Here is a 21,454-nt window from a genome sequence, read left to right on the forward strand (position 1 = left end):
GACAAGCGAGGGTCCTGATGCCCCTCAAAGGTGAGGGGGCCACCCCAGGGCCTGAGTACCCCTCCAGACAAGGCGTGGCCCTGCCCGTGACTGCTGCTGGCGACACCTGAACCCACCTCACACCCACCTCTCCTCCCTCCTCAGCACTCAGGGGCTCTATCAAAACACAGTGTTACAGTGTTATTTTTTGGTAACAGCTTTATCGAGATGTAACTCACATATCTTACAATTCACCCACTTAAAGTGGACAACCCAGTGGTTCTTATATTCACAGAGTTATGCAGTCATCACTTTTTGGACACTCCCTCACCCCCGAGGGACACCTCCAGCCCTCGGCCGGGGCCCCTCCTCCCCGGACAGCCCCCAAGGGCACCCCCAATGTGCTGTCCGCAGCACAGACACGCCGAGGGTCTGTCCTCTTTCACACAGAAACGAAGCTCCACGAGCCCCACGCCCCGACAGCTGCAGCTCTGAGTTTCTGAACAGAGACTCCGCAGCAGAGCAGGCTGCAACCGCCTGCCCACCCCCCTCCCAGCCCTCCTCCCGGCGAGCCGCAGGCCCCAGGCCAAGCTCAGGCATCCTCAGCGCGAACCCACTCACTGACAGTTCCACCCCCCGACGGAAAATGACCAGCAACCCAGAAGCCCCTCTCGGGCCTCCCCATCACCACCCTCCCGGGATCAGCCATCCAGATGTGCAGCAGCACAGACCAGCGGCTGTGCTGGGGACCCGTTAACACATGATCCAGCACCATCGCCCCTCGGCTCGATCCCCGCTGGCGGGCCAGGAATCCCAGCCCGGCTCTCATCACAGGCCTGAGCTCAAGGACCTGCTGCCGCCTCCCACTCACAGCCGTCCCCACCCAGAGGCGTCAAGAGTGCCTGTGGACATCATCCCCCGGCTTGCCTTTCATAAACTTGCGAATTCTAAGCGACTATTTAAATGTTTAGAAGGATTCAAACAGGCTAATTTTACTTTCAGACATTTTTTTTGCCCTTGTCGCACAAATAAAGGCCAGGGACAGACAAGCAGCAGACTTGGAGCAGCACCAGCAAGAGTGTGTTTCTCGTTCTCGCGGTGAGAATGTCACATGTGTTAGAAAAAGGAAAATGCCCCAGTACAGTACTGACCCAGGTTAAACTGGTGCCTGGAGCGCTTAAACACAAGAGGCGGCATCTCATCAGTGGGCAAGATCTCCTTCACGCAGGAGCAGGAAGAGTTCTGGCGAGCACCTCAGAGCGCTTAAAGCCACGACAACACTTCTGGGCACTGGAACCCACTGACTTCTGGAATACACCTGCCATTTCTACTGTACGATAGAAACCAGTTCTGTCTCATGCTTAATTCTGAAAAATAAATTCATCTAGAAACCATGACCATAACTGCCTGGAAGAATAATCTCCAGATGAGTGACCGCTTTGCTCTTAACGGAAACCAATGTAAACCGTGACCATCAGCATGCTGTCTCAGAGGGGGCAAGTTCCAAACAAAGTAATCATTTGTAAATTACGAAGTTTACCTGTTACACATCTGTCAGTTGTGCTTTCTGATGTTTCCGTTTCCAAAACAAGCTGAGGCCAACTAGCGTGACCTGACGCTCAGCCCCCCACAGCGGACTGGGAGCGCAGAGGTGGGCTCCTGAAGCCCGCTGGTGCCCCACTGAGAAGTCTTAACACTGACAGGAAGACATGTGTTAAGCAGAGAAGATCAACTATTTGCTGAATGTTATGTTTAAGAAAAAAATCTAAGGGAAAGATACATTGACGTTAGTGATCAGAGCACTTCGTCCGACCGCAGTCAGATGGAGCAGCTCACCTGCACCTGCCCTTGACAAGGCTGAGCTCAAAACAACATGTTATAAACGAGAAGCTTTGCCATTTAGGGACCAGAGCAACTTCAATTACTACTGTTCACCTCAGTCGACAGTTTTAAAGCCTCAGCAAACTCAGTGAGCATTTTATAAAAGGACTCTAATGAACAGAAAAATAAATTATCCCAGCTCTCAAAAAAATTTCAGGATAAACTGTTAATGGCCAACATTACACTCTGTGATACATTAAGTGCACGCTGAATTCTACTAAAATACAAAATTATAAATGACACCAGAGTTTTGTGATCTGCTAACTAAAAATCGGAAATATATGACCAAGATATTATCAAATAATCTGATTTATAGGTCTCCTGTTCCAATTAAATCAATATTCTGAAGCAAGAAGAAAAGAACCATTTCCAAATAGAATTCAAATATGATAAAAGATTTCCTTCAATAAATATTCTGAACTTAATCGGCTTAAATGGATCGAGGTGCTTCTATTTATTAAAAAAAAAATCAGGATGCCATTACCACATCCTTGAGCTGTTTATTTATTCCCTGTCTGAAGCCGGATTTACAGGTGGTGAAATGCAATCACAACCCAGACCAGAAGCAGGAATCATCTGCTAATGGAACTTTTAATTGAGAAGTGACCAGTGACATGAGGTAATTCTTCGTACGTATGGCTGCTCTTGAAGCCCTCTTTGCACTTTATCACAGTAAACAATCACTAACATATGCATTAAAGAAAATTTCAATACATTATGACCCAATAAATATCATAATCAATCAATATACAATTTTCCTCTCTTAAAAGATTTAATGTTCAGACAGCACACTATTAGTGCCACACTCTCGACACTCACTTAGATCTGGACAGTTTTTCACGTGTTGGTACGAAGTTTAACCGTTTGTAATCAGAGGTAGAAACCAGTATCCCCTTAGGAATTTCCATGCAAAACACCGTATCAGTAAAATCATAAAAATGAGGACTTAAGTATCATCCTCAAATAACCACAGTTGTCACTGCTTTTGTCTAAACTTCATTACGTTAAAGAGCTTTACTGAGGTGCAATTTACACAAACTTCACTTCTGGGAGAAAGATTTAGATGCCAAATTTTTCTCCCCGGAATCTGGTCTAAAGAGATAACACACAGCACTTTGCGAGAGAGGCTGTGTCTCAGGACAACCGCAGCCGTGAGCAGCCGTGAGTATGGCGAACAGAGGGACCCACGGAGTCACCAGTGCCCCGGAAAGCGCCAGTGCGCCAGCAACATCCAACGCTCCTGCCTCTGTACCACTCAGCGTATACACCCAGGAAGGAAAAACAACACAGAATTTAATGAGATTTGGTTTATGCAAATAAAACTACGGTGCTGTCTGTCACCGCTCTGTGTAAGAACCACTGAATTCAGGGAGTACTTCAGGTTAGCCTGGCAAAACACAGGCTCACCTTCAGAGGAAGGTCAGTGGCACAACATTTCAGAGACTTTTGATTACAAAACTCGCATCCCTGGGAGGGAGCTGGGGCTGAGTGGAGAGGGACCACGGACAGGGAGAGGTGCTGTCTCACTGAGCACTGATACCAAAGCCAGTACACAGCTCCGGGGGAGAGATACATTGTGCTTCAAAGAGAATTAAAGTGAGAAAATGATCTGTTTGAAATTTATGCTAAGGAAGCTAACATCAGGTCAATGCCTGAAATCTGCCACCGAAATCAGGCAAGCCTCAAGAGACACTCTGTTAAGACGGCGAGGCCCCGCTGAAGCCCCTTCCTCAAGCCCAGCACCTCACACCTGCACTGTCAGAGCAGCATTCGGAACCTGAACAGATACACGACAACCGGGCCTGTACTGCCGCGTCTCGCGGAGACGCACAGGGGCCTGACTCTTACGCCCAGACCCTACTGCTTCCCACCACCCTCTGCCTTGCTAGGCCTGGGGTCCCATTTCCACCTGTCACTGGCAAACACACGCACACACAACACAACACTCACGACAGAGCTCCAGTAACCAAAACAGTGTCACACCAGCATCAGGCCAAGCCCAGAGACCAACCCAGAACTGAGAGTTCAGCAATAAACCCTCACATCTGTGGCCACCTGACTCTCGACCACAGTGCCAGGACCGTCTTTTCAAGAAACAGCGCTGGGACAGCTAAACATCCACACACAAAGGAAGAGAGTGGGACCCCCTGAATCACACTGTCTACAGAAATTAACTCAGATTGAATCAAAGACTTACATGTGAGAGGTAAGCTACAGAACTCTTACAAGAACACACGGGTGCGCATCTCTGTGGCCTTGGATTAGACAACGGTTTCTTAGATGAGGTAACAAAAGGAAAACAAAAATTAAAAACTTCTGTGCTTCAAAGGACAACACCCAGAGAATGAAAGACAACCCAGAGAAGGAGAGACAGTGTTTGCAGACCACATGCCTGATAAGCAACCTGAAAGCAGAATACATAAAGGACTCAAAAAAAGACAAACTCAATTTAAAGAACGGGCAACGGACTTGGGCAGACATTTCTCCACACAAGACAAGCGGCACACGAAGATGTGCACCATCATCAGTCACCAGGGGAATGCAAATCCGAACCATGATGAGATACCACTCCACACCCACCAGGACGGCTGCAAGGACAAGACAGAAAAGAGTAAGTGCTGGCGAGGCCGTGGGGAGGACGGAGCTCCCCTGCGTGGCCGGTGAGAGGGCAAAGGCTGCAGCGTTAACTCTGGCAGCGCGCCCTGGGCCCCACCACTTCCGGCCGGGGTGTGCGCTCCTCTCGGGGAAGAGGAGTGGGAACACTCTGTCCACACAAGGACCTGAACACGAGTGCTCACAGGCACTGTCCGTCACAGCCGAAAGGTGGGGACGCTGAAGCGTCCTCCGAAAGACGAACGGGCGAGCAAGAGTGGTTCATCCACACGGCGGACAGCGTCACGAAGCATGTCACGCGCCACCATGCGGGGAACCTGGGCAACATCGTGCCCAGGTGAAGAAACCGGCCACAAAAGGCCACGCGCTGTAGATGAAAAGCCCAGAAGAGGCACATCCAGAGACAGAGGCAGGCTGGTGGGCGCTGAGAGCCGGCAGCACCAGCGCAGGACGGGGAGTAATGGCTACTGGACGCGGGGCTCCCTACCTGGGATCTGCTCTGAAGTCACGGTGCTGATGGCCACACAACACAGTGAATGTGCTATAAACCACCGGATTGTGCTCTTCAAAAAGCTGAATTCTATGGGATGTGAATTGCACTTCAAAAAAGTTGGTATTTCCAAGTAAGTCACGAGCTGAGTTTCAATCAAGCTGCTTCTCAGACGGGCGAGTCCTGACGCCGGCTCCCAGGCAGAGCGGCAGGCAGGTCTGCTTACTGTGACAGGCACCACAGGGAACAGAACTGCCAACGTGCCCTGAAGGGAACTTCATGATGAAGTTAAAACTGACTACAACTGTGATTAATTTCCACAGGAAACAACCACACAGCAACATTAGTTCCCTACTTACTTATTTAAAGATGACAGAGCTACTGAGTGACCCTCCCTGAACCCTGGGCATTGAGCACAGCACAAGTCGGTCACCTCCGGGCTCCGGGTCACCGCCGCGGGCAGAACGGCATCCCTCACGGTCCCCGCCCTCCAGACCTCACACACCTTCCCCCAACACACCGTACACCTGTTGTCCTTGATACACTGTCTTCACTGAGACCCCACCCTCTCTGGTCTTCCTCCCCACCGGGCCCTCCCCAGAGTCCCTCTAGACACCAGAGTGCATCCCCGCATTAGCTGGGCACCTGTCCGTCCCCCTCCTCTCTCACCTTGTCCAACAGCGTCGACCGCGGGCCCCCTCCCTGTTCACGCCTGAAGCTGCCCTGCACCTGCACTCAGAGCTGCTCGGCACTGCAGCCACACCCATACTGATGAGAATCGCCTTAAAATCTGACTCCCTGCACCAGCCCCCCGTCAGAGACACCACCTCCACCACCGCAGGAGGCTTTCCCGGAGAGCACGGCTCTGGGTCTCACTGGCTCATCAGTTCTTTGCTATGTCTTTCCCAGGACCCCAAACCACCCCTCCCCCTTGTCTGGTTCTTTACCAAACAGCCACTCTGTCTTTGAAAACCAACCAACCCATCCACCCACTCTTTTCTGGAACTTGCCCTTCCTCTAGGGGTCCCCTCTCGGTCCCCACTCTCCTTCCCTGCAGAGCCGAGCCTGCTAGAAAGGCCACTGACACGCTTTCCATCTGTAAACCTTCCATTTCCTTCACTGCACCTCAAAGCAAACCCATTTTTATCATGTCACCCCACTAGAAAGATCACCAAGGACAACCCTCATGTCCAGCAACTGAGGAATGGTTACAGAACGTGGCTATCATAGAATGGAATATTACCTGGCAATGAAAAGGAACAGAGTGCTGACACACTTCGTGACTTGAATGGTTCTTGAACACATGCTAAGTGAAAGAAGCCAGTCATGAAAGGATACACACTTGACAATTCAATTTATAGGAAATGTCCAGAACAAGGACGTTACACAGACAAAAAAAGTAGATTAGCGCTTTGCCTGGGGGTAACTGTTAATGGATAAAGGTGATGAAAAATTCATAGGTCGTACAACTCTGTGAATGTATTAAAACTGCTGAAATGTACTCTCTAAATGGGTGACTGCATGCTTTGTGAACTCTACCTCAGCAAACTTGTTATGAGAAAAAAACACCAAGGAAACAAAAACTTGCTGGTAAACCCAGTGGTCACTTTCCAGTCCTCAGCTTACCTGAACTCACCGCACGACACCAGTAATTTGGGCCACAGCAGTAAGGACCTGGGTTACGGCCCTGTGCTCTAAGAGCCACTCTCCTCGCAGTGACCAGAGGGTCTCCCTGCAAGTGCAGTCAGTCCACCACCTCAGTCACGTGCTATCACAGTGACTCTCCATGACCCACAGGATGAAGAGCACACTCTTCATCGAGGACACACAGGCTAGCTCTGCAGCAGGGCTGGCAACACTGCCCTGAAAGGGCCCAACAGCACACGTGGCAGCACTGCTCGCCTCTGCCCCTGCGGGAGCAGCCACAGGGAACGTGGAAAGGACCCGGCAAGGCCGCGTCCCACTGAAGCCCTTTTTAACAATAAAACAGGTGGGCAGACTTGGTCAGAGGCTGCAGCCTGCTGGTCTTAGTTTCAGAGGGTCACCTCTGGTCACTCCTTTGACTTGCGGCAGCCATACTGATTACAACCCTTGTGTTACAATCCAGTCTATCTCTAAAAATGTGTTGGACAGGAAGTATTAAATACGAGGCATTCCTATACTACTGTTTCAAACCCAGGGAAACAAAATGCATTCCTAGAGCATCCAAACACCCTAACGAATTTAACCCAAAACACCATCAAAGATGTCCACCTGTCTGTGTAACAGCACACCAGGGGTTCTGGGGTAACACACAAAGCCTGCACTTCACTCATTAATGATCTTCTTAGTGGACATGGTGTGTGCACCGAGCAATGGCACTTTACAGAAACAGATGTCAGCTCCCTCCTTCATCGATAACTGCAAGAAACATCCCAGTAATGAAAAGAAACGCAGAAGTAACTCGACGAAGAGCTCTTCTGAACTGGACCCTGGACGCCTCGCAGAGGCTGATGCCGAGAGCCAGGCAGTGGGGTGGGAAGATGCCCCCTCATCCGGATGAGGCGGGCCCGCCGGGCCTCTTCCTCATCTCCTGCCTCCACACTGGGCTTCTGACTCAGAACACGGACCTGGGGTGAAATTTCTGGATGGTTATTTCAGGGAGTATTGGTAGTTAAAGAGCTGCAGTGCCAGGGAGTCCCTGCACACTCGCCCTCGCGCACCGCACTCCATCAGTTACGACTGGTGCAATGAATTCACGCATTCAAAGAAAAACCAAGAATCATTAGTTTTCGATTTCCCACAGGAATAACCAGACGCTTCCCCCCCTCATGTGCAATAGCTTAGGCACAATTACTAATTTTACTGGGGTACTTGTCAACAACAGCCTGCTAGGATTGGTAATTATCAACACAATTTATTTAAAGTGCAAAGAACAAACAAAAGAACCCAGAAAAATAACTTGCATGTAATGCTCTCCTGTTTAAAAATGTTAGTAATTAACTAAAAAGACAAAAAATAAGCATAATCACTTCCCTGGAGGGCTGGACTTGACCTGTGGGGAGCAGGTAGACATTCCCAGTTTCAATGAAGTCTCACCTCCTCCTGTGCCCCACCCACACCCCCAGGCTATGCTGTGGTCTGGATGCTCCCTACAATGTGGGGGTGTCAGGAGATGGGGCCCTGGTGCTGGAGCCCCTCCCACCACGTAAGGACACAGGGGGAAGGCGCCAGCTGTGAACCAGGAGGAGGGCCTCCACCAGACAAGACCACGTGGTACGCTGACCTCAGACTTCCAAGCCTCCAGAACTGTGAGAAGTAACTTTAGGTTTGTAAGCCGTCCAGGCGGTGTATTTTGTTACAGCAGCCTGCGCAGACTGAGACGGGCTGGGACTGCCCCAGCTCAGTGATGGACGGGACTGGCAGCAGTGGGGTCCTTGTCTTGCTCCTGACTTTAACGGGAGGGTGTACTCTGAGGGTTTATCCAGGAAACAGGAAGTTTCCAGTAGGTTCTATAACCAAAGTTCCCTTGCATTTCCAATAAAGGGCAAGGTGTGTCTGCATGTATGGTGGAGACCATCAGGTGTGACACTCCAGGCACTACAGCATCACCATCACATCATCCCCGAGTGGCCAGTTTTCACAGAAGCTGCATGCAACAGGCAGCACACTTAACCCATGCTGGGTGACTGCGCTCTCCCACCTCACAGGGCTTTGAAGACTTTACAGAACGTTAAAAGAATCGCTTTTAGCGCTGACTACCAACAAGAGCCGCTGCGCAAAGACTTCAAGTGCTTGCAGCACCCGTGCCCACGCAGCAGGCGGCCACCGCAGACCTGCGCAGACAGCGCTCCGCACCACGCTTCCTGCTTCCTGAGCTCCAGCAACTTCTGCACGTGTGTAATGTACGCTGATGCAGTGTAGCTACTGGGTGCGTCTGGGGCCCGAGACCAGCTTGTACGCCACGTGCACTTTACCTTTCCAAGCATCCTGCCCAGGAAGTAGTAATGTCTGGCGAAGGAGCCTCCCACGAGCATCTGAGCGGCCGGGCTGGGGTACAGGAGCCCTTCGTTAGTAGTCTTAAAGAACCCCTGGTTGGGGTTAAACCCTGACTTCAGCAGTTCATTTAGGAACTCTCTGAAAATGCCACCGCCGTCAATGCCAGCTTCGTCCAGGCCGTGCGCGTTGAGTAAATGCACACGAATCCGCTTTTTCAGATCAGGTTCTGTTAAAAAAAAGGGAGGGGGATGGGCAAGGAGAAAATATCTTTTTAAAAAGCAATAAAATAAGCTGGTATCATAGAAAGACAGGGACGAGAAGCAAGGATATTAAAAATATTTCAATGCAAGACTTAAAAAAACCAAAGACATTAACAAGAGACAATGAGATAAACTGACCAGCACTTCCCTCAGAGCCCACACTGAGGAGACGGGAGACAGAAGTCCCCTCATGTGACGACATCAAGGACGGAGCTGGTGGGGGAGGGGAGGAAGGTGTGTTTAGAAGAAAATAAAGTTACCCCACATCTGCTAAAGGACACAACAAACTAAAATACTAGGAGAGGAAGGGAGTGGAGTTACGGACTTAAGGATAATACTGAAACAAAAATGACCAAGAAAGGCAAAAAGAAGACGTCAGTGAGACTAACATTACAGAGACCTTCTGAAAGAAGCAAATGGTGCAGGGAGTGAGGATGCCAGAATCTACACCATCACTTACAATGATATTTGGCTGGAAAATGGGGGGGAGGGGTTGGTTATATACTGTGTCACAAGGATTAAAAAAAAAAAAAAAAAAGCTGCAAAGCTGCTCCAGTCTGCCTGACAGTGAGAGGTCCTCGTAAGGGCGGCCCTGCGCAAGCAGGACACAGGCCCCAGGGACACCAGGTGGGGTCTGGCAAAGTAACTGGCTGCCCTTCACCAATCCTACCAATGTCCTTCAGGTGCTCTGCATGCAGGAAGAGGGGCAGCAGGGCCCAGGGGGTGGGCCCGCACCCAGGTCTGGGCTGCTGCCACCTTGAAGGCACCCCAGGGACAGCAGCCTCTAGAGAACAGGCTGGAAGGGGGCAAGCAGAGTGCTCCTGCAGCAGCACCCCAGCCCTGCCGCGCCAGTGCCCGCGCTCCTCAGGTCACAGGGGCGGGGGAGGGGACGTTCCACCACGCGGTCACAGCGGGCAACAGCTGACCCTGTGGCCCAGGGGGCTAGGACACCCCCATTCTTCAGGGAGAACGCCAAGGACAGGGAGGGCTGGGTTATTACCTGAAGACACACAGTTCATATGGCAACGGGCACCTCTACAACTTTCAAACGGGTATGTATTAGCTACAGCGCTTTTCTACTAAAGCGTACCTTTATTTTTAAAGTTTAACTATACTAGATGAAGAACGTAATATTCACTGATGATTAAATCCCACACATAGGTTATTTGCACCTCTTTTGATCAACATGATCACAAAATGTTCCATCTCAAGGCCTAGGTAAAATGCAGAAAGAATTCTAAGCAGATAATCATGGATGTAACACAAAAATACAGTTGAGCATTTATCTTTACGTATATCCTCCTAACAGTCAGTTTTAAGAATGAAATACAAGCATTTATTTGTCAAATGTAATTATTTCTCAAACTGAATGCCAGCACTTAATACAGCATCAGATTTTGAAAATTCTAAGTGTAAACATTTTTAAGTGGGAAACGCTCAATCAAAGCCCGCAAACCCTCTCATTCAAATGCAGCCCTGATACCCCTGCGGGGGGGGGGGGGGGCGGGGCGTCTGCATCTCAGAGACTCCACGGCCGTTCACAGAAGTCACCCCCTCAACTACGGCTAGAACTGGGGTTCAGCCGTCCCTGGAAGCCCATTTCTGTGAACAGCAATACACAAAGCACAGCATTTTCAGAATCAAATCTAGTCGTCCGGGCATCTTGCCACTTCCTGATTCAAAAGATAAACTAGAAGTGTCTACTTACACAGTAAGGCTCTGGCGGAGGGGAACCTAAGTCAAGTACTACAGCTGACCCTTGACCAACCTGGGGGTGAGGGGTCCACGCACAGCTGAAAGCTCACATGCAACCTCTGACCCCCCAAACGTGAGCACTAACGGCCCACTGGCCAGAGCCTCACCGACACACGACAGCCAAGCAGCATGTTTTTGTATGGTGTGTTGTGTCCTGTTATTTCTACAGCAAAGCTGGAGAAAAGAAAACGTTGCTAAGAAAATAAGGGAGAGAAGTACTGTGCTGGATTCATCACCACAAGCTTCCACCACGTGTGTGTGTTCAGGATGGACGGCCTGCTGTCAGGACCCGCATCAGCACTGTCTTACACGACACAGAGCACTGCAGCTGCTCCGTGTGTCACCAGACATTCGACATCAAAGATGAAAAGATAACGTGAAAAGAAGAGTGCATCCGTTCACAGGTATAAGGACTCACGCACTGATCACGAAGCACCAGGAGTACGACTGCTCCCAGGAGCCTGGCTCATACACCCGGAACGAGTCCAGCGGGATAAGAGCTGGACGGCAGGCAGGAGCTGCCCGAATTCAGACTCACAAGGCAGCGCTGGTAACTGTTACAGGTTTAAGCCGCTTGCCTGTGTCCGTTAGCTGGTACAGTTTCTCCAGCTACAAGAGAGGCCTCCCGCATGATGCTGCAGCTCTCTGAAAGCAGAGTTACAGACGAGCAGGAAAACCAGCACATGGCGGGCTTTGGTCACCGCCACTCACGCCGTCCTTGTGCAGGGGCGGGCCATGCGCTTCAGGACGCGTCTTCCACACAACGGTCTACACACAGAGTGCTCAGGCGAGGGAGCAGGAACAGAAATGCCCCCTACAGTCAGCGGACTTGCACGCCAAGACCCTCGCACCCGCACGGCAGGTAAGTTTCAACAGTACGGCCTGACGGCTATTTCCTACTCAGAAGTGGACGAGGACCGTCACAAAGGTCTCCGTGCTGGTGGCCCTCGTGCACACTGAGCGGGGCTGCGGGGCGAGGAGACGGACGAGGGGAAGGGAGGCAGGTACCCGTGGTGTCACTTCATGGAAGTACGTCCTAACTTCTGTCCGCCTTTCTTGCGTTTTCTCTGAAACAGTTTCTGCGCAGCGCCAGCCCTTCTCCCACCGTCTGCCTCAGTGTCAGAGCCCAGTGTATCACACGGGGCCTGCGTCGTAGAGGAAGTCAAACGTGGTGCATAATCTTCTTGATCCTTGCGTGACGAGAACCCTGGCTAGGCCGTCCAATGCCAGGCTACGTCCTGGCGCTGAGTCTTCGACAGTCTCCTTCCTCACCGGTTGTGAAAGCGCCCATCTTCTTCAGGTCACCTTCAGTTAAGTCTGGTGTGGGGTCTATCAGCTCTTGAATTTCAACAAGATCCGTATTTTGGAGCCCCTCACCCTACCTTTCCTGCCATATCCACAGTCTCTTTAATGACTTCCTTGATGGACTCTGTCTTGAATCCTGCAAAGCCACACCTGGACAGTTTTCTCCAGCAGGAATTCACTGTTTTGGGCTTGCCAGCTTTCCTGTTTTTTTAGAACAACGATGGCGTCCTCAGTGGCGGGACCCTTTCGGACTCTCACGGTGCTCTCTCCGTCAGAGTCCCCTCCACCATGCTGCCACCCTTTCTGTAGAGCTCCGACCCCCATTCGGGGGCTGAACAGAGACACTGTGCTCGGGGAGACAGATCCACTCTGACACCTTCGGTGTTGGACTCGCGGGGCTCTGGGAGACCAGGGGCACTGCCCAACACCAAAGGGACTTTAAAAGTCCGTCCCTTACCAACAAGGTACTTCCTGCCTGCAGGAACAAGGCAAGGACGGAACCGGTACAGAGGAAGGCTCTGGTGGTCCAGGCCTTGGTGTTGTCCGGCCGCAGGACCGGCAGCTGGGGTTTCTCCTGCCCTTCAAGACTAGGGGCCAGCAGCTCTGCAGAAGAGGGCAGCCTGACCACACCCCCAGCTACACCCACAACCAACAGTGGCTAGCTGTCCCGTCCCGCCTCACGTGCTGGTGCAAGCTGCTTCTCTTCCGCACTAACCCACGTCCTTTGTGGCCTTTTCTCCCAGGATAGGGCACTTCCGTCTGCATTAGAAGCCTGTGCAGGCCAATGTCCTTTCTCCTCAACAATTTTCTTGGCGGCATCTGGGAACTCACCTGCGGCCTCTTGCTGGGCTGCCTCTGGTCTGTCATCCTGACAACTGAAACCAAACTTCTTTCTAAAGTTACCAAAACAGCCTTTGCTGGCATTAAATTCTCCAGCTTTCTTTCCGTCACCTTCCTTCTGCTTTAAGCTGTCACATAAAATACAAAGCAGCGTGTGACACACTATTCTGAACAGACCAGAAATAAATGTCAGGGCTCTCCCGACAACTCCAAAGCTCCCCCAGAAATTCCGGGCAGTTTTGAAGCAGCACAGTTATTAGATGGCTTGTGCTTTTTACGGCCAACGAGGGAAAGCAAGTTGGAAAGTGCGTTAGAGAACGTAAATCTCTAACACAGCGTATGGGTGTATTTTTGGAGTTTGAAAATTCTTTAGAAAAAGTAAATTAACTGAAACATTTCTGGCTTTTATATAAATAAAATATGTGAACTTAAAATAGTACATTATGGGAAAATACATCACAATTTCTTACTATATTTTCGATTACATCAATGTTATTGGAAATTAAACATCTGGAGAATTAATGAAAGCACGATGAAAGAAAAAAAGTTGCCATGTCTGAGGATTTCACTTTTTCTCAGATCGTATTCGAGTCCGTAGGGACACCTCTCTCACAGCAAGCCTGCACCCACAGAAACGCTGCCTTTTCAACACAAGATAAAAAGGTATTTCGCAATTACAAAGCTCTCGTGTCTGCAGCAACAGCTTCACAAGTTTCCTTTTCCCCCCACGCTGGTCCTTACGCCAGATTCATCCGTCTTGCAACAGCGGCAGCTGTGGGACAGACCAGACAAGTCCCCGTGCTCCTGTCGCGCCGGGAGCGCTCCGAAGGTTCCTGGCACCGTCCGACAAAACGAGGAATTCGCCAGAACCTCGAGGTCGCTTTTTACTGGATTTACCTGGAAAGACGAGTGGCTCAGGTGGAGGCGACCAGCGTCATGTTGCCTCAGGCAGGTCCTCACACCACCTAGCTCGGCGCCACATCTCCAGAGCAGGTTTGCAGGTGACACTGACTTCCATCTGTGGTGACTCCACAGGGCACCTTTCCCTGTGTTTACGTCCCTCTTAACTGTGAATGGTGCCGTGCTCTGTGTTTGTCTAAGTTCTGATAAATTCTGACTTCTTGTAACAGATCTGTGCATATTTCATGGCAATGAACGGTGAAACAGACTAGCTCCTACCTGTATTTGATGCACCTACGACACACCTGGTTCTTAATTTTTTTTGAATATTTCTAGGCTACATGATTTACCTGCAAGTTTTCTGAAACTGTCACAAATCTCAAAAAAATTTGCCAATATGTTTATGGAAAAAAATCCGCATAAGTGGACCCATCCACTGTGCTGTTTGTTGTTCAAGGATCGACTGTACTTTGATTTTGCCCTGTTATCATTCCTTCTTCAGAAAAATGATGTAACAAATCCTGCCCATTAAACAAAACGAAGCAAAAGCAAGCGACACACAGAAGCAGGGACATGAGAGGCTCCCAGGGACTGACCACGGGCAGCCCTGAGCTGGCTCCAGTGCAGCCCCTCCCCACCCCTGGGTCACGCAGGGCGCTGGAGCTCACCGGGACGCACCATCTCCATAACCCTCACAGCACCCGAGAGCAAACCCGTGCACTTCCCCACCCTCTCCACCAGGAGGAACAGACGTCCACACCGCGCTCAGACCGGGCAGAAGGCTGCAGTGTGGCGGCTCGATGGGACCAGCGTGCTCAGGCGCCACTGCGCCAGCACCCGTGTCACCGGCATGCTTGGCACCCACTGCAGAAAGAGGGCACTGAATATCCCTGAGCTCCACTGGGTCAGCTCACTCGTCCAATGGGGCTAAACTCACACTTGAGAAAACTCTTCTCAGATGAGAGGAGACAAACAGTACCCGTGAAGACTGGGTTTGTTTTAACAACTAAGGGACACATGGAATAATCATACTGACCGAGCACATGCAAATGATCGGCCAACAAAGCACGTCAAATCAACTTTTCACAAGTAAATGAAACATTCTGAAATGACATTTAATTTTACAATTTGCATACCAGAATACCAAACAATTTTAACACAGTTATGGTTGAAAAATTCTTACAAGGCCCGAATCAGAGACCATTTGTAAAGATTTATGGCACTGTAAAATAAATATTACGAGATTTTTCCAAACCCTTTAAATCCAATGCAATTATCAGCATGCACAACTAGAGAGTTGGAGTATGACCAACTTTTGGACAATTTTTAAGCTTAAGGATTCATTAGGAAACTCGGGGCTTGCTGTAACTGAGCAGTAACGTCTTAAGCAATCAACATGGAAGCTTTAAAAGTTAACCGAAAACCGCTGAGAAGCACATATCCTCACTTGGGCTGAAGAGGTCACCGACGCGCTCCAGCGCCAGAGCCGGTTCTGCCAGGAACGTCCATGCCCTGGGTGGTCATCTCGCTGGGAAGACCGGCCCCTCTCTCCTACATCCTGGCTCAAGTCCTACCTCTCGTGAAGCCTCCAGCATCAACCACATCTCAGCTCCTCTCTGAACACAACTGCCAATCATTTGCAAACTTATCATCATAAACAGTTGTATCTCTTGATTTTTCCCCAGGTTCAGTACAAATTCAACAAACATCTATGGAGTGCCAGCTGTGTGGCCTGAAGCCCAGGAGCCGTCCCAGACAGGCCCTCTGCTGGAGTGAGAGAGGGACATGGAAACCACTAACGCGGTAACACAGAACCCAACACGCAACCAGTGTAACAGATACAGGAGCAGCTGCAGGTCCCAAAGGGGGGAGGGGACTCTTTTACCACAAAAATACGTCAGACGAGGAGTCAGAATACCTGATTTCTGCCTCAGTCGTACAAAAATTGTGAAAACGTGGTACTCTCGGCAAGAGTAACCTGTGCAGTGAGGAGCTCGGGGCCTGTGGTCAGCCTCAGTCTGACACTCAACTCGGGGGGCCAGGGCACAGATTAAGTGACAAAACTAAACCACACTACAAACAAAAGCTTCACACACAGAAGTGGAACAGGGCAAGGGAGCAAGAGACGCTGGCCTTCCTCTGCTGGCCCCGCAGCGCGACAACACTAGTTCTTTCTCTAAGAAGAAAAGAAGGATTCGCCATCAGAGGTTTTGCTCCCCGAGAAGAAAGTCAACTGCTCCCCAGAAGAAGAAGGCAACTGTTACCTCACATTTGACAACCCCCACCGGCTCCCAAAGCTGCAGTCCAGAGCCGGCCAAACTTTCGTGCTTAATTCCTGCACTGACTGAATGCAGCATCGTGGACGCCAGGTTATGGGGCGCATGTTGCTGGCCTCTAAGTGCTGTCCGGGTTCTGGTCACAATGAACTCGTGTATCTGGCAGCACTGCCACTGAGGCACACTTACGTTTTTACAGAGAAGTCTGGATTGCAGCGGTGTTTACTGCAGTGTATTTAATTTGCTTACAGTTTGGTATTTACATAAATCAATTGTTATATACAAAACATAGCCTGTAAATGATTGTCCACTGACATTTTTAGAATTACAGGTTGTCAACTAAATTTTAGAGATAAATAGGTGGAGGCAGGAAGTTTCTTGCCTTAAAAAAAAAAAGTCAGTATTTGAAGAACTTCTGTTGCAATAATTATTTGTCAATCTTAGAAATGTTATTTGATAACAGACAACTCCCAAATCTGACCCACTACACTTCAGGTGTACAAAGTCATCACAGAACAAGGTAATGAGCACGCATGTTCTATGATTACCTTTTTCTATAATCCCCCAGCCCCCCTGCCACACGTATGTACACACACAGAAAGAATTATGTATACCATTCTCTGGGGAAAGTTTGTCATAAGCGTCTTCATAAATATAATTTCTTCTTATTGTGACATTAATTCCATCCAGAAATGGACCATCTCCTTGAACATCTTGCTTGTCTGCATAAATCAACCTCTGAAAGATCTAACAGAGGGGAGATTGTAAGGTTATACTTGAAGCAACGGACTTCTTGTTAAAACATAAGCAACCAAAAGGAAAAACTGCTAAATAAATCAGCTTTTGTATCTCCATGAACTCTGAAACAAATTTTAAAGGCCAACGAATCAATCCCAGTAAACGTGTAATCTGTATCTATTTGTAGTAGCGCTCCCTTTCCCTCCTTGACAGCTCACTGCTAAAACCCCACGCTGTGGTGTATTTCAGTATTTTCTTTTCTGCAGAGATCCCGGTGGTGGAGGAAGAGCAGCTCTGTAGAGCTGTCTATTAGCCTTAGCAGGAGTAGCGACAAAGTCAAGTGATCCCACCCGGCACTGAGAGGCCAGCAGAGGGCGCCCAGGAACCAGGCAGCGGCACGTGTGCAGGAGCGTGAGCGCGCACGTGTTTCAATGAAGCAACGCCAACAGCTTTAAAGGGAATTTATTCTTATGCTCACCCTGTGAAGAGTGGGCAGCCCTAAAAACACCATCTTGAAGCCATCACCTAAGTACAGAAGTGCAGTAGTTTTTCGAAATTTGCTAGGTAAGTTGGTGAATACAAAAGAAACATTTTAAATTTGGAAACAGATACATGTAAACAAAGTTCTGTACATCAGTCAGAAATCATTATGTGGTGGGGAAGGTACAGCTCGGGTAGAGCATGGGCCTAGCATGCACGAGGTCCTGGGCTCCATCCCCAGTGCCCCCACCAGAAATAAATAAATAAGTAAATAAACCTAATTACCCCCCCACCAAAAATAAAGTAACAGTTGAACTGCCATTAAGAAAAATAATTACACAAAAAATTAAGATAGCCATCCATTTCTTAATTTTTTTAATAAGGTAACATTTGTGATAAATAACTTAACAACATATTGTACAGGGGACTATCTTCAAAAAAATCTGCATTTTCAAAAACACAAAGTTTACTGGACAGAAAGGACCTTACACAGAAACGACAGTGTAACAGGCCTTTAGTCACAAACAAGGAAAAAGTATTTCAGGTCTGTACAAAGAGCTGTTTGGCTGGATCACAGGTTGACAAACCATGGCCAACGAGAAAAATCTAAATTACGTAATCAGATAGGTACCCAGGACACTTTAGAGATTCTTCCCACTGGTGTTAGTTTTTAAAACTGAGATGCTATAAATAACCACAAAACACACGAGGTCAATGCGCAAAGAAACCAGATTCCATACCTTTACTCGTTCTTCAAACGGGACCACGAAGGGCAGCTCTGTTAGGATGGCGAGCTGCCTCTCCTCGGACACAGACAGCGGCGGGGACTCCAAGCCCACTGCAACACAGTTTCAGACCCCGTTAGCCGGGCGCTCTCCCTTCCAGACCCACCAGGCTACGTTCAATTTGAGACACTCATTCTTCAGGAGGTCAAACTGTATGCAGGGACACCACTACTAATCTGTGGTTGCCAACGGCGGGGCAAGGGGCTGGCTACCAAGGCACGAGGCAGCTCCTGGAGTGATGAAACGACTCTGCCTGGCTGATCGTGCTCAGAACGCACAGCAGAGCAGACCGAAGAGCGACGCTTCGGTACGTGAGCTACACCGTGACGCACCTGAGCGGAGGGAGATGTGCGGGGCCCCGGGGACTCACCATCCAGGGTGGACCGCAGGGGGCCGATCCTCCCCATTCGCCGGAACCGCCACGCGTTTCTAGACGCCGGCACGTAGAGCTGGGTGACCTGTGGGGACCAGACAGCCAGTCAGCACTGCCGTAGGCTCCAGCACAAACCTCTAGCACACCTCGGTCACACCGAGTCGGTGCTTCACGCTCAGTTAGGCCCCCTGCTCTGACTCGGGCTCTTCACAGGAGACCTCTTCACACTTCCTCTCTGTGCCGCTGCCCTGTCGCGCTCTTACTCTGTAATCACTTTTCCTAAATACGCCCCAAGGAAACCTCTCCTTGTTCTGTTCGGTGACTGACAGCGTCTGGACACAGCAAGCACATCATCATCATGCAGCTGCTGTACGGATCCTACCCTTGCTTACGTTACCCTTAAAGGACTGACAATTTCTTACTGTTACCAAATATTTACTTTCTCAGAAAAATACTGTATGCTATCACTCACATGTGGAATCTAAAAAAATGACACAAATGAACTTTTTTACAAAACAGAAACAGACTCAGACATAAAAAACAAACCTACGGTTACCGGGGGTGGGGGGTGGGAAAGGAGGTGGAGGGATAAACTGGGAGTCTGGGATTTGGAGATACTAACTCCTACGTATGAAATGCATCAACAGCAAGGGCCTGCTGTGCAGCACAGGGAACTACAGTCAGCACCTCGTAACAGCCTATAATGGAAAAGAATCTGAAAAGGAGTGTGTGTGTGTGTGTGTGCATGTACAACTAAAACATCCTGAAGCGTTATGCTGACACCAGAAACTAACACACTGTAAACGGACTGTACTTCGGTAAAAAAAAGAAAAAATTTCACTTTCTCAAAATTAAAAACACACTGAGCATCCAGATAAGGCTGGTATCGCATGCTATCTCGTAAGTTGCTTTACTCTGTCAGGTCCCTTCCGCCCGGTAACTGTCGGTGGAGAGGCAGAAACATCTGTCCTGTAATCTCTCTCATCATCTGGATCTTGCTAATTGCATCTCACAGTGTCAACATGTCCTTCCAGGCCCTCCAATTCCTATAAACTTGCGGTTACAGCTGGAGGTTTCACCACACTCAGGTTTGGTTTTGCAGAAACACTTCAGAGGTGGACGGTGTTCTTCCCTCAAGAGGCACATGTGGTTCGGCTGCTCCAGGCCTGTGCGCTGTTTCCACAGTTCAGCGCTGAGATCAAGAACTTGTGGCAAAGTAGCAGTCGATTATGCCACCAGACACACTGCTCAGTCAGCTGGTACTTTTCTGGAGCAAAACTTCCTGGCGCACAGCAGCAGCACAGACCTGCCGCAGCACAGACCTGCCGCCTCCCGGGGCCTGTGTGGGGACACCTGCGCGGCACGGCCGACATGGCTGCCGGCGCTGGGGCCTGTAGGATGGCGTGACTGCAGTCCAGAAAGGCCTTCTTTGTGCATCGTCAGCTGGGTCTACATCGAGAAGGGCCTCACAGCATCGACTCCTTGGCTGGCCCAAGTACAGATCACACAGGAGGGGCAGGCTGGCGTGTGGCACTTCTCTTTGCAAACCAGTACTGAAAACTCGGGTGCGTCCTACACGAACGGCTGCTGGCATGCTTCTTCTCAGCATCCGTTTCATAAACTCGCAAATGCACACACACAGGCTACTCCGTCCTCTGCGCCTGCCTTGCCGATGCTCCCTCCCACCCCCTCTGGCAGCTCCAGGCCTCACACGGCCTCCCACGGTCCCTGGCTCCCTGGTGACAGAACAACCCACACCCATCTCGGGTAGCTCTCCCCCAGGCCTACAACCCACCACTGTGCCAAGGACTCTTTCTCTCTGGCGGGAAATGCTGAGAAACCCCACGGCGGGCCCAGGAGGTCTCCCCGCTACAGGGACTGTCGCGGCTTCTCAGCCTGGTCAGTGGGCAGAACCAGAGCCACGTGCGACCTTGAAGATGCAACCTTTCACGTGGACAAAGCAAAGCTGCTGAACCTGCCCTACGACACCCTTGTTCTCTTTGAACATTCCTGTAACCTGGCTTCTTCCCTACCCGGCTCTCCGCCCCACCCTCGAGATTCTGAGATCAATCCTGTCCTGCCTTTTTCTGACAGACAAAAATGAAACCCCTCATGTCCTTTGTTAATGTTGTTTTAATTTATTTTCAAACAGATTATACTATTAAATCTACTTTAGACCTAGATCTTAATAATACTCAATCTGTCTCTATGCCTTTAGAAAAATCACAAGTTCCATTTCTTTTAAGCACTAAATATATACTGATAATAACAATAAAGGCAATTTTTTTTTAACTCCACCCAGAACTATTAGGCTTCAATACACTTCGCGGTTAAAAGGGAAATGAGGGTTAATAACAAATGCAGGACACACACGCTGGCCAGTGATGCCGCATACACCTATCATGGGCCACGAGCTGCTCATGCAGAAGTTTACTACTACTCTTTAGGTGCATGCTAAGTAATAAACAACTTTAAAGGATTTATTTTTCTCCCTCGCAAGTGAAAAGCTGAAAAAAACATTTAATGAAAAATACTTGAGAGATCTTTCAGTAGCACCTTATCTGCTTTAATGTCTTCTTGTTCTGACAGCCAGTGATTTGGAGGACAGAAACTTCTCCTTGTGTCTCTGGACTTCAGCATCTTCACCAGGTTGGTGATGACCTGAAGAGGAAACACAGGACCATGTTACATACAAGCTCGGGCGGCCAGGGCGCAGCAGCAGCAGCGGGAGTGAGGCCCGCGCAGCTCCTCACCGACATGCCGGAGGGCACGCGGGCTTCCACGGTTAAGAACCGGCCAGA

At 49.7% G+C, this 21,454-nt stretch overlaps 1 protein-coding gene across 2 annotated transcripts in view; it reads right to left on the reverse strand.

Moving 5' to 3' along the window:
- UBE3C (ubiquitin protein ligase E3C) overlaps positions 1-21,454 on the reverse strand; it is a 100,402-nt gene that overhangs the window by 22,083 nt on the left and 56,865 nt on the right. For both annotated transcript variants that reach the window (XM_032482976.1, XM_032482975.1), the window contains exons 14-18: positions 21,210-21,314; positions 18,651-18,738; positions 18,236-18,333; positions 16,892-17,024; positions 8,920-9,167 (exon numbers count right to left, since the gene is read on the reverse strand). In XM_032482976.1, coding sequence (XP_032338867.1) covers positions 8,920-9,167; positions 16,892-17,024; positions 18,236-18,333; positions 18,651-18,738; positions 21,210-21,314 — 672 coding nt within the window. The remainder of the gene's footprint in view (positions 1-8,919; positions 9,168-16,891; positions 17,025-18,235; positions 18,334-18,650; positions 18,739-21,209; positions 21,315-21,454) is intronic.

The sequence above is a fragment of the Camelus ferus genome, chromosome 7, assembly GCF_009834535.1.
Source record: "Camelus ferus isolate YT-003-E chromosome 7, BCGSAC_Cfer_1.0, whole genome shotgun sequence".
Lineage (NCBI taxonomy): Eukaryota > Metazoa > Chordata > Mammalia > Artiodactyla > Camelidae > Camelus > Camelus ferus.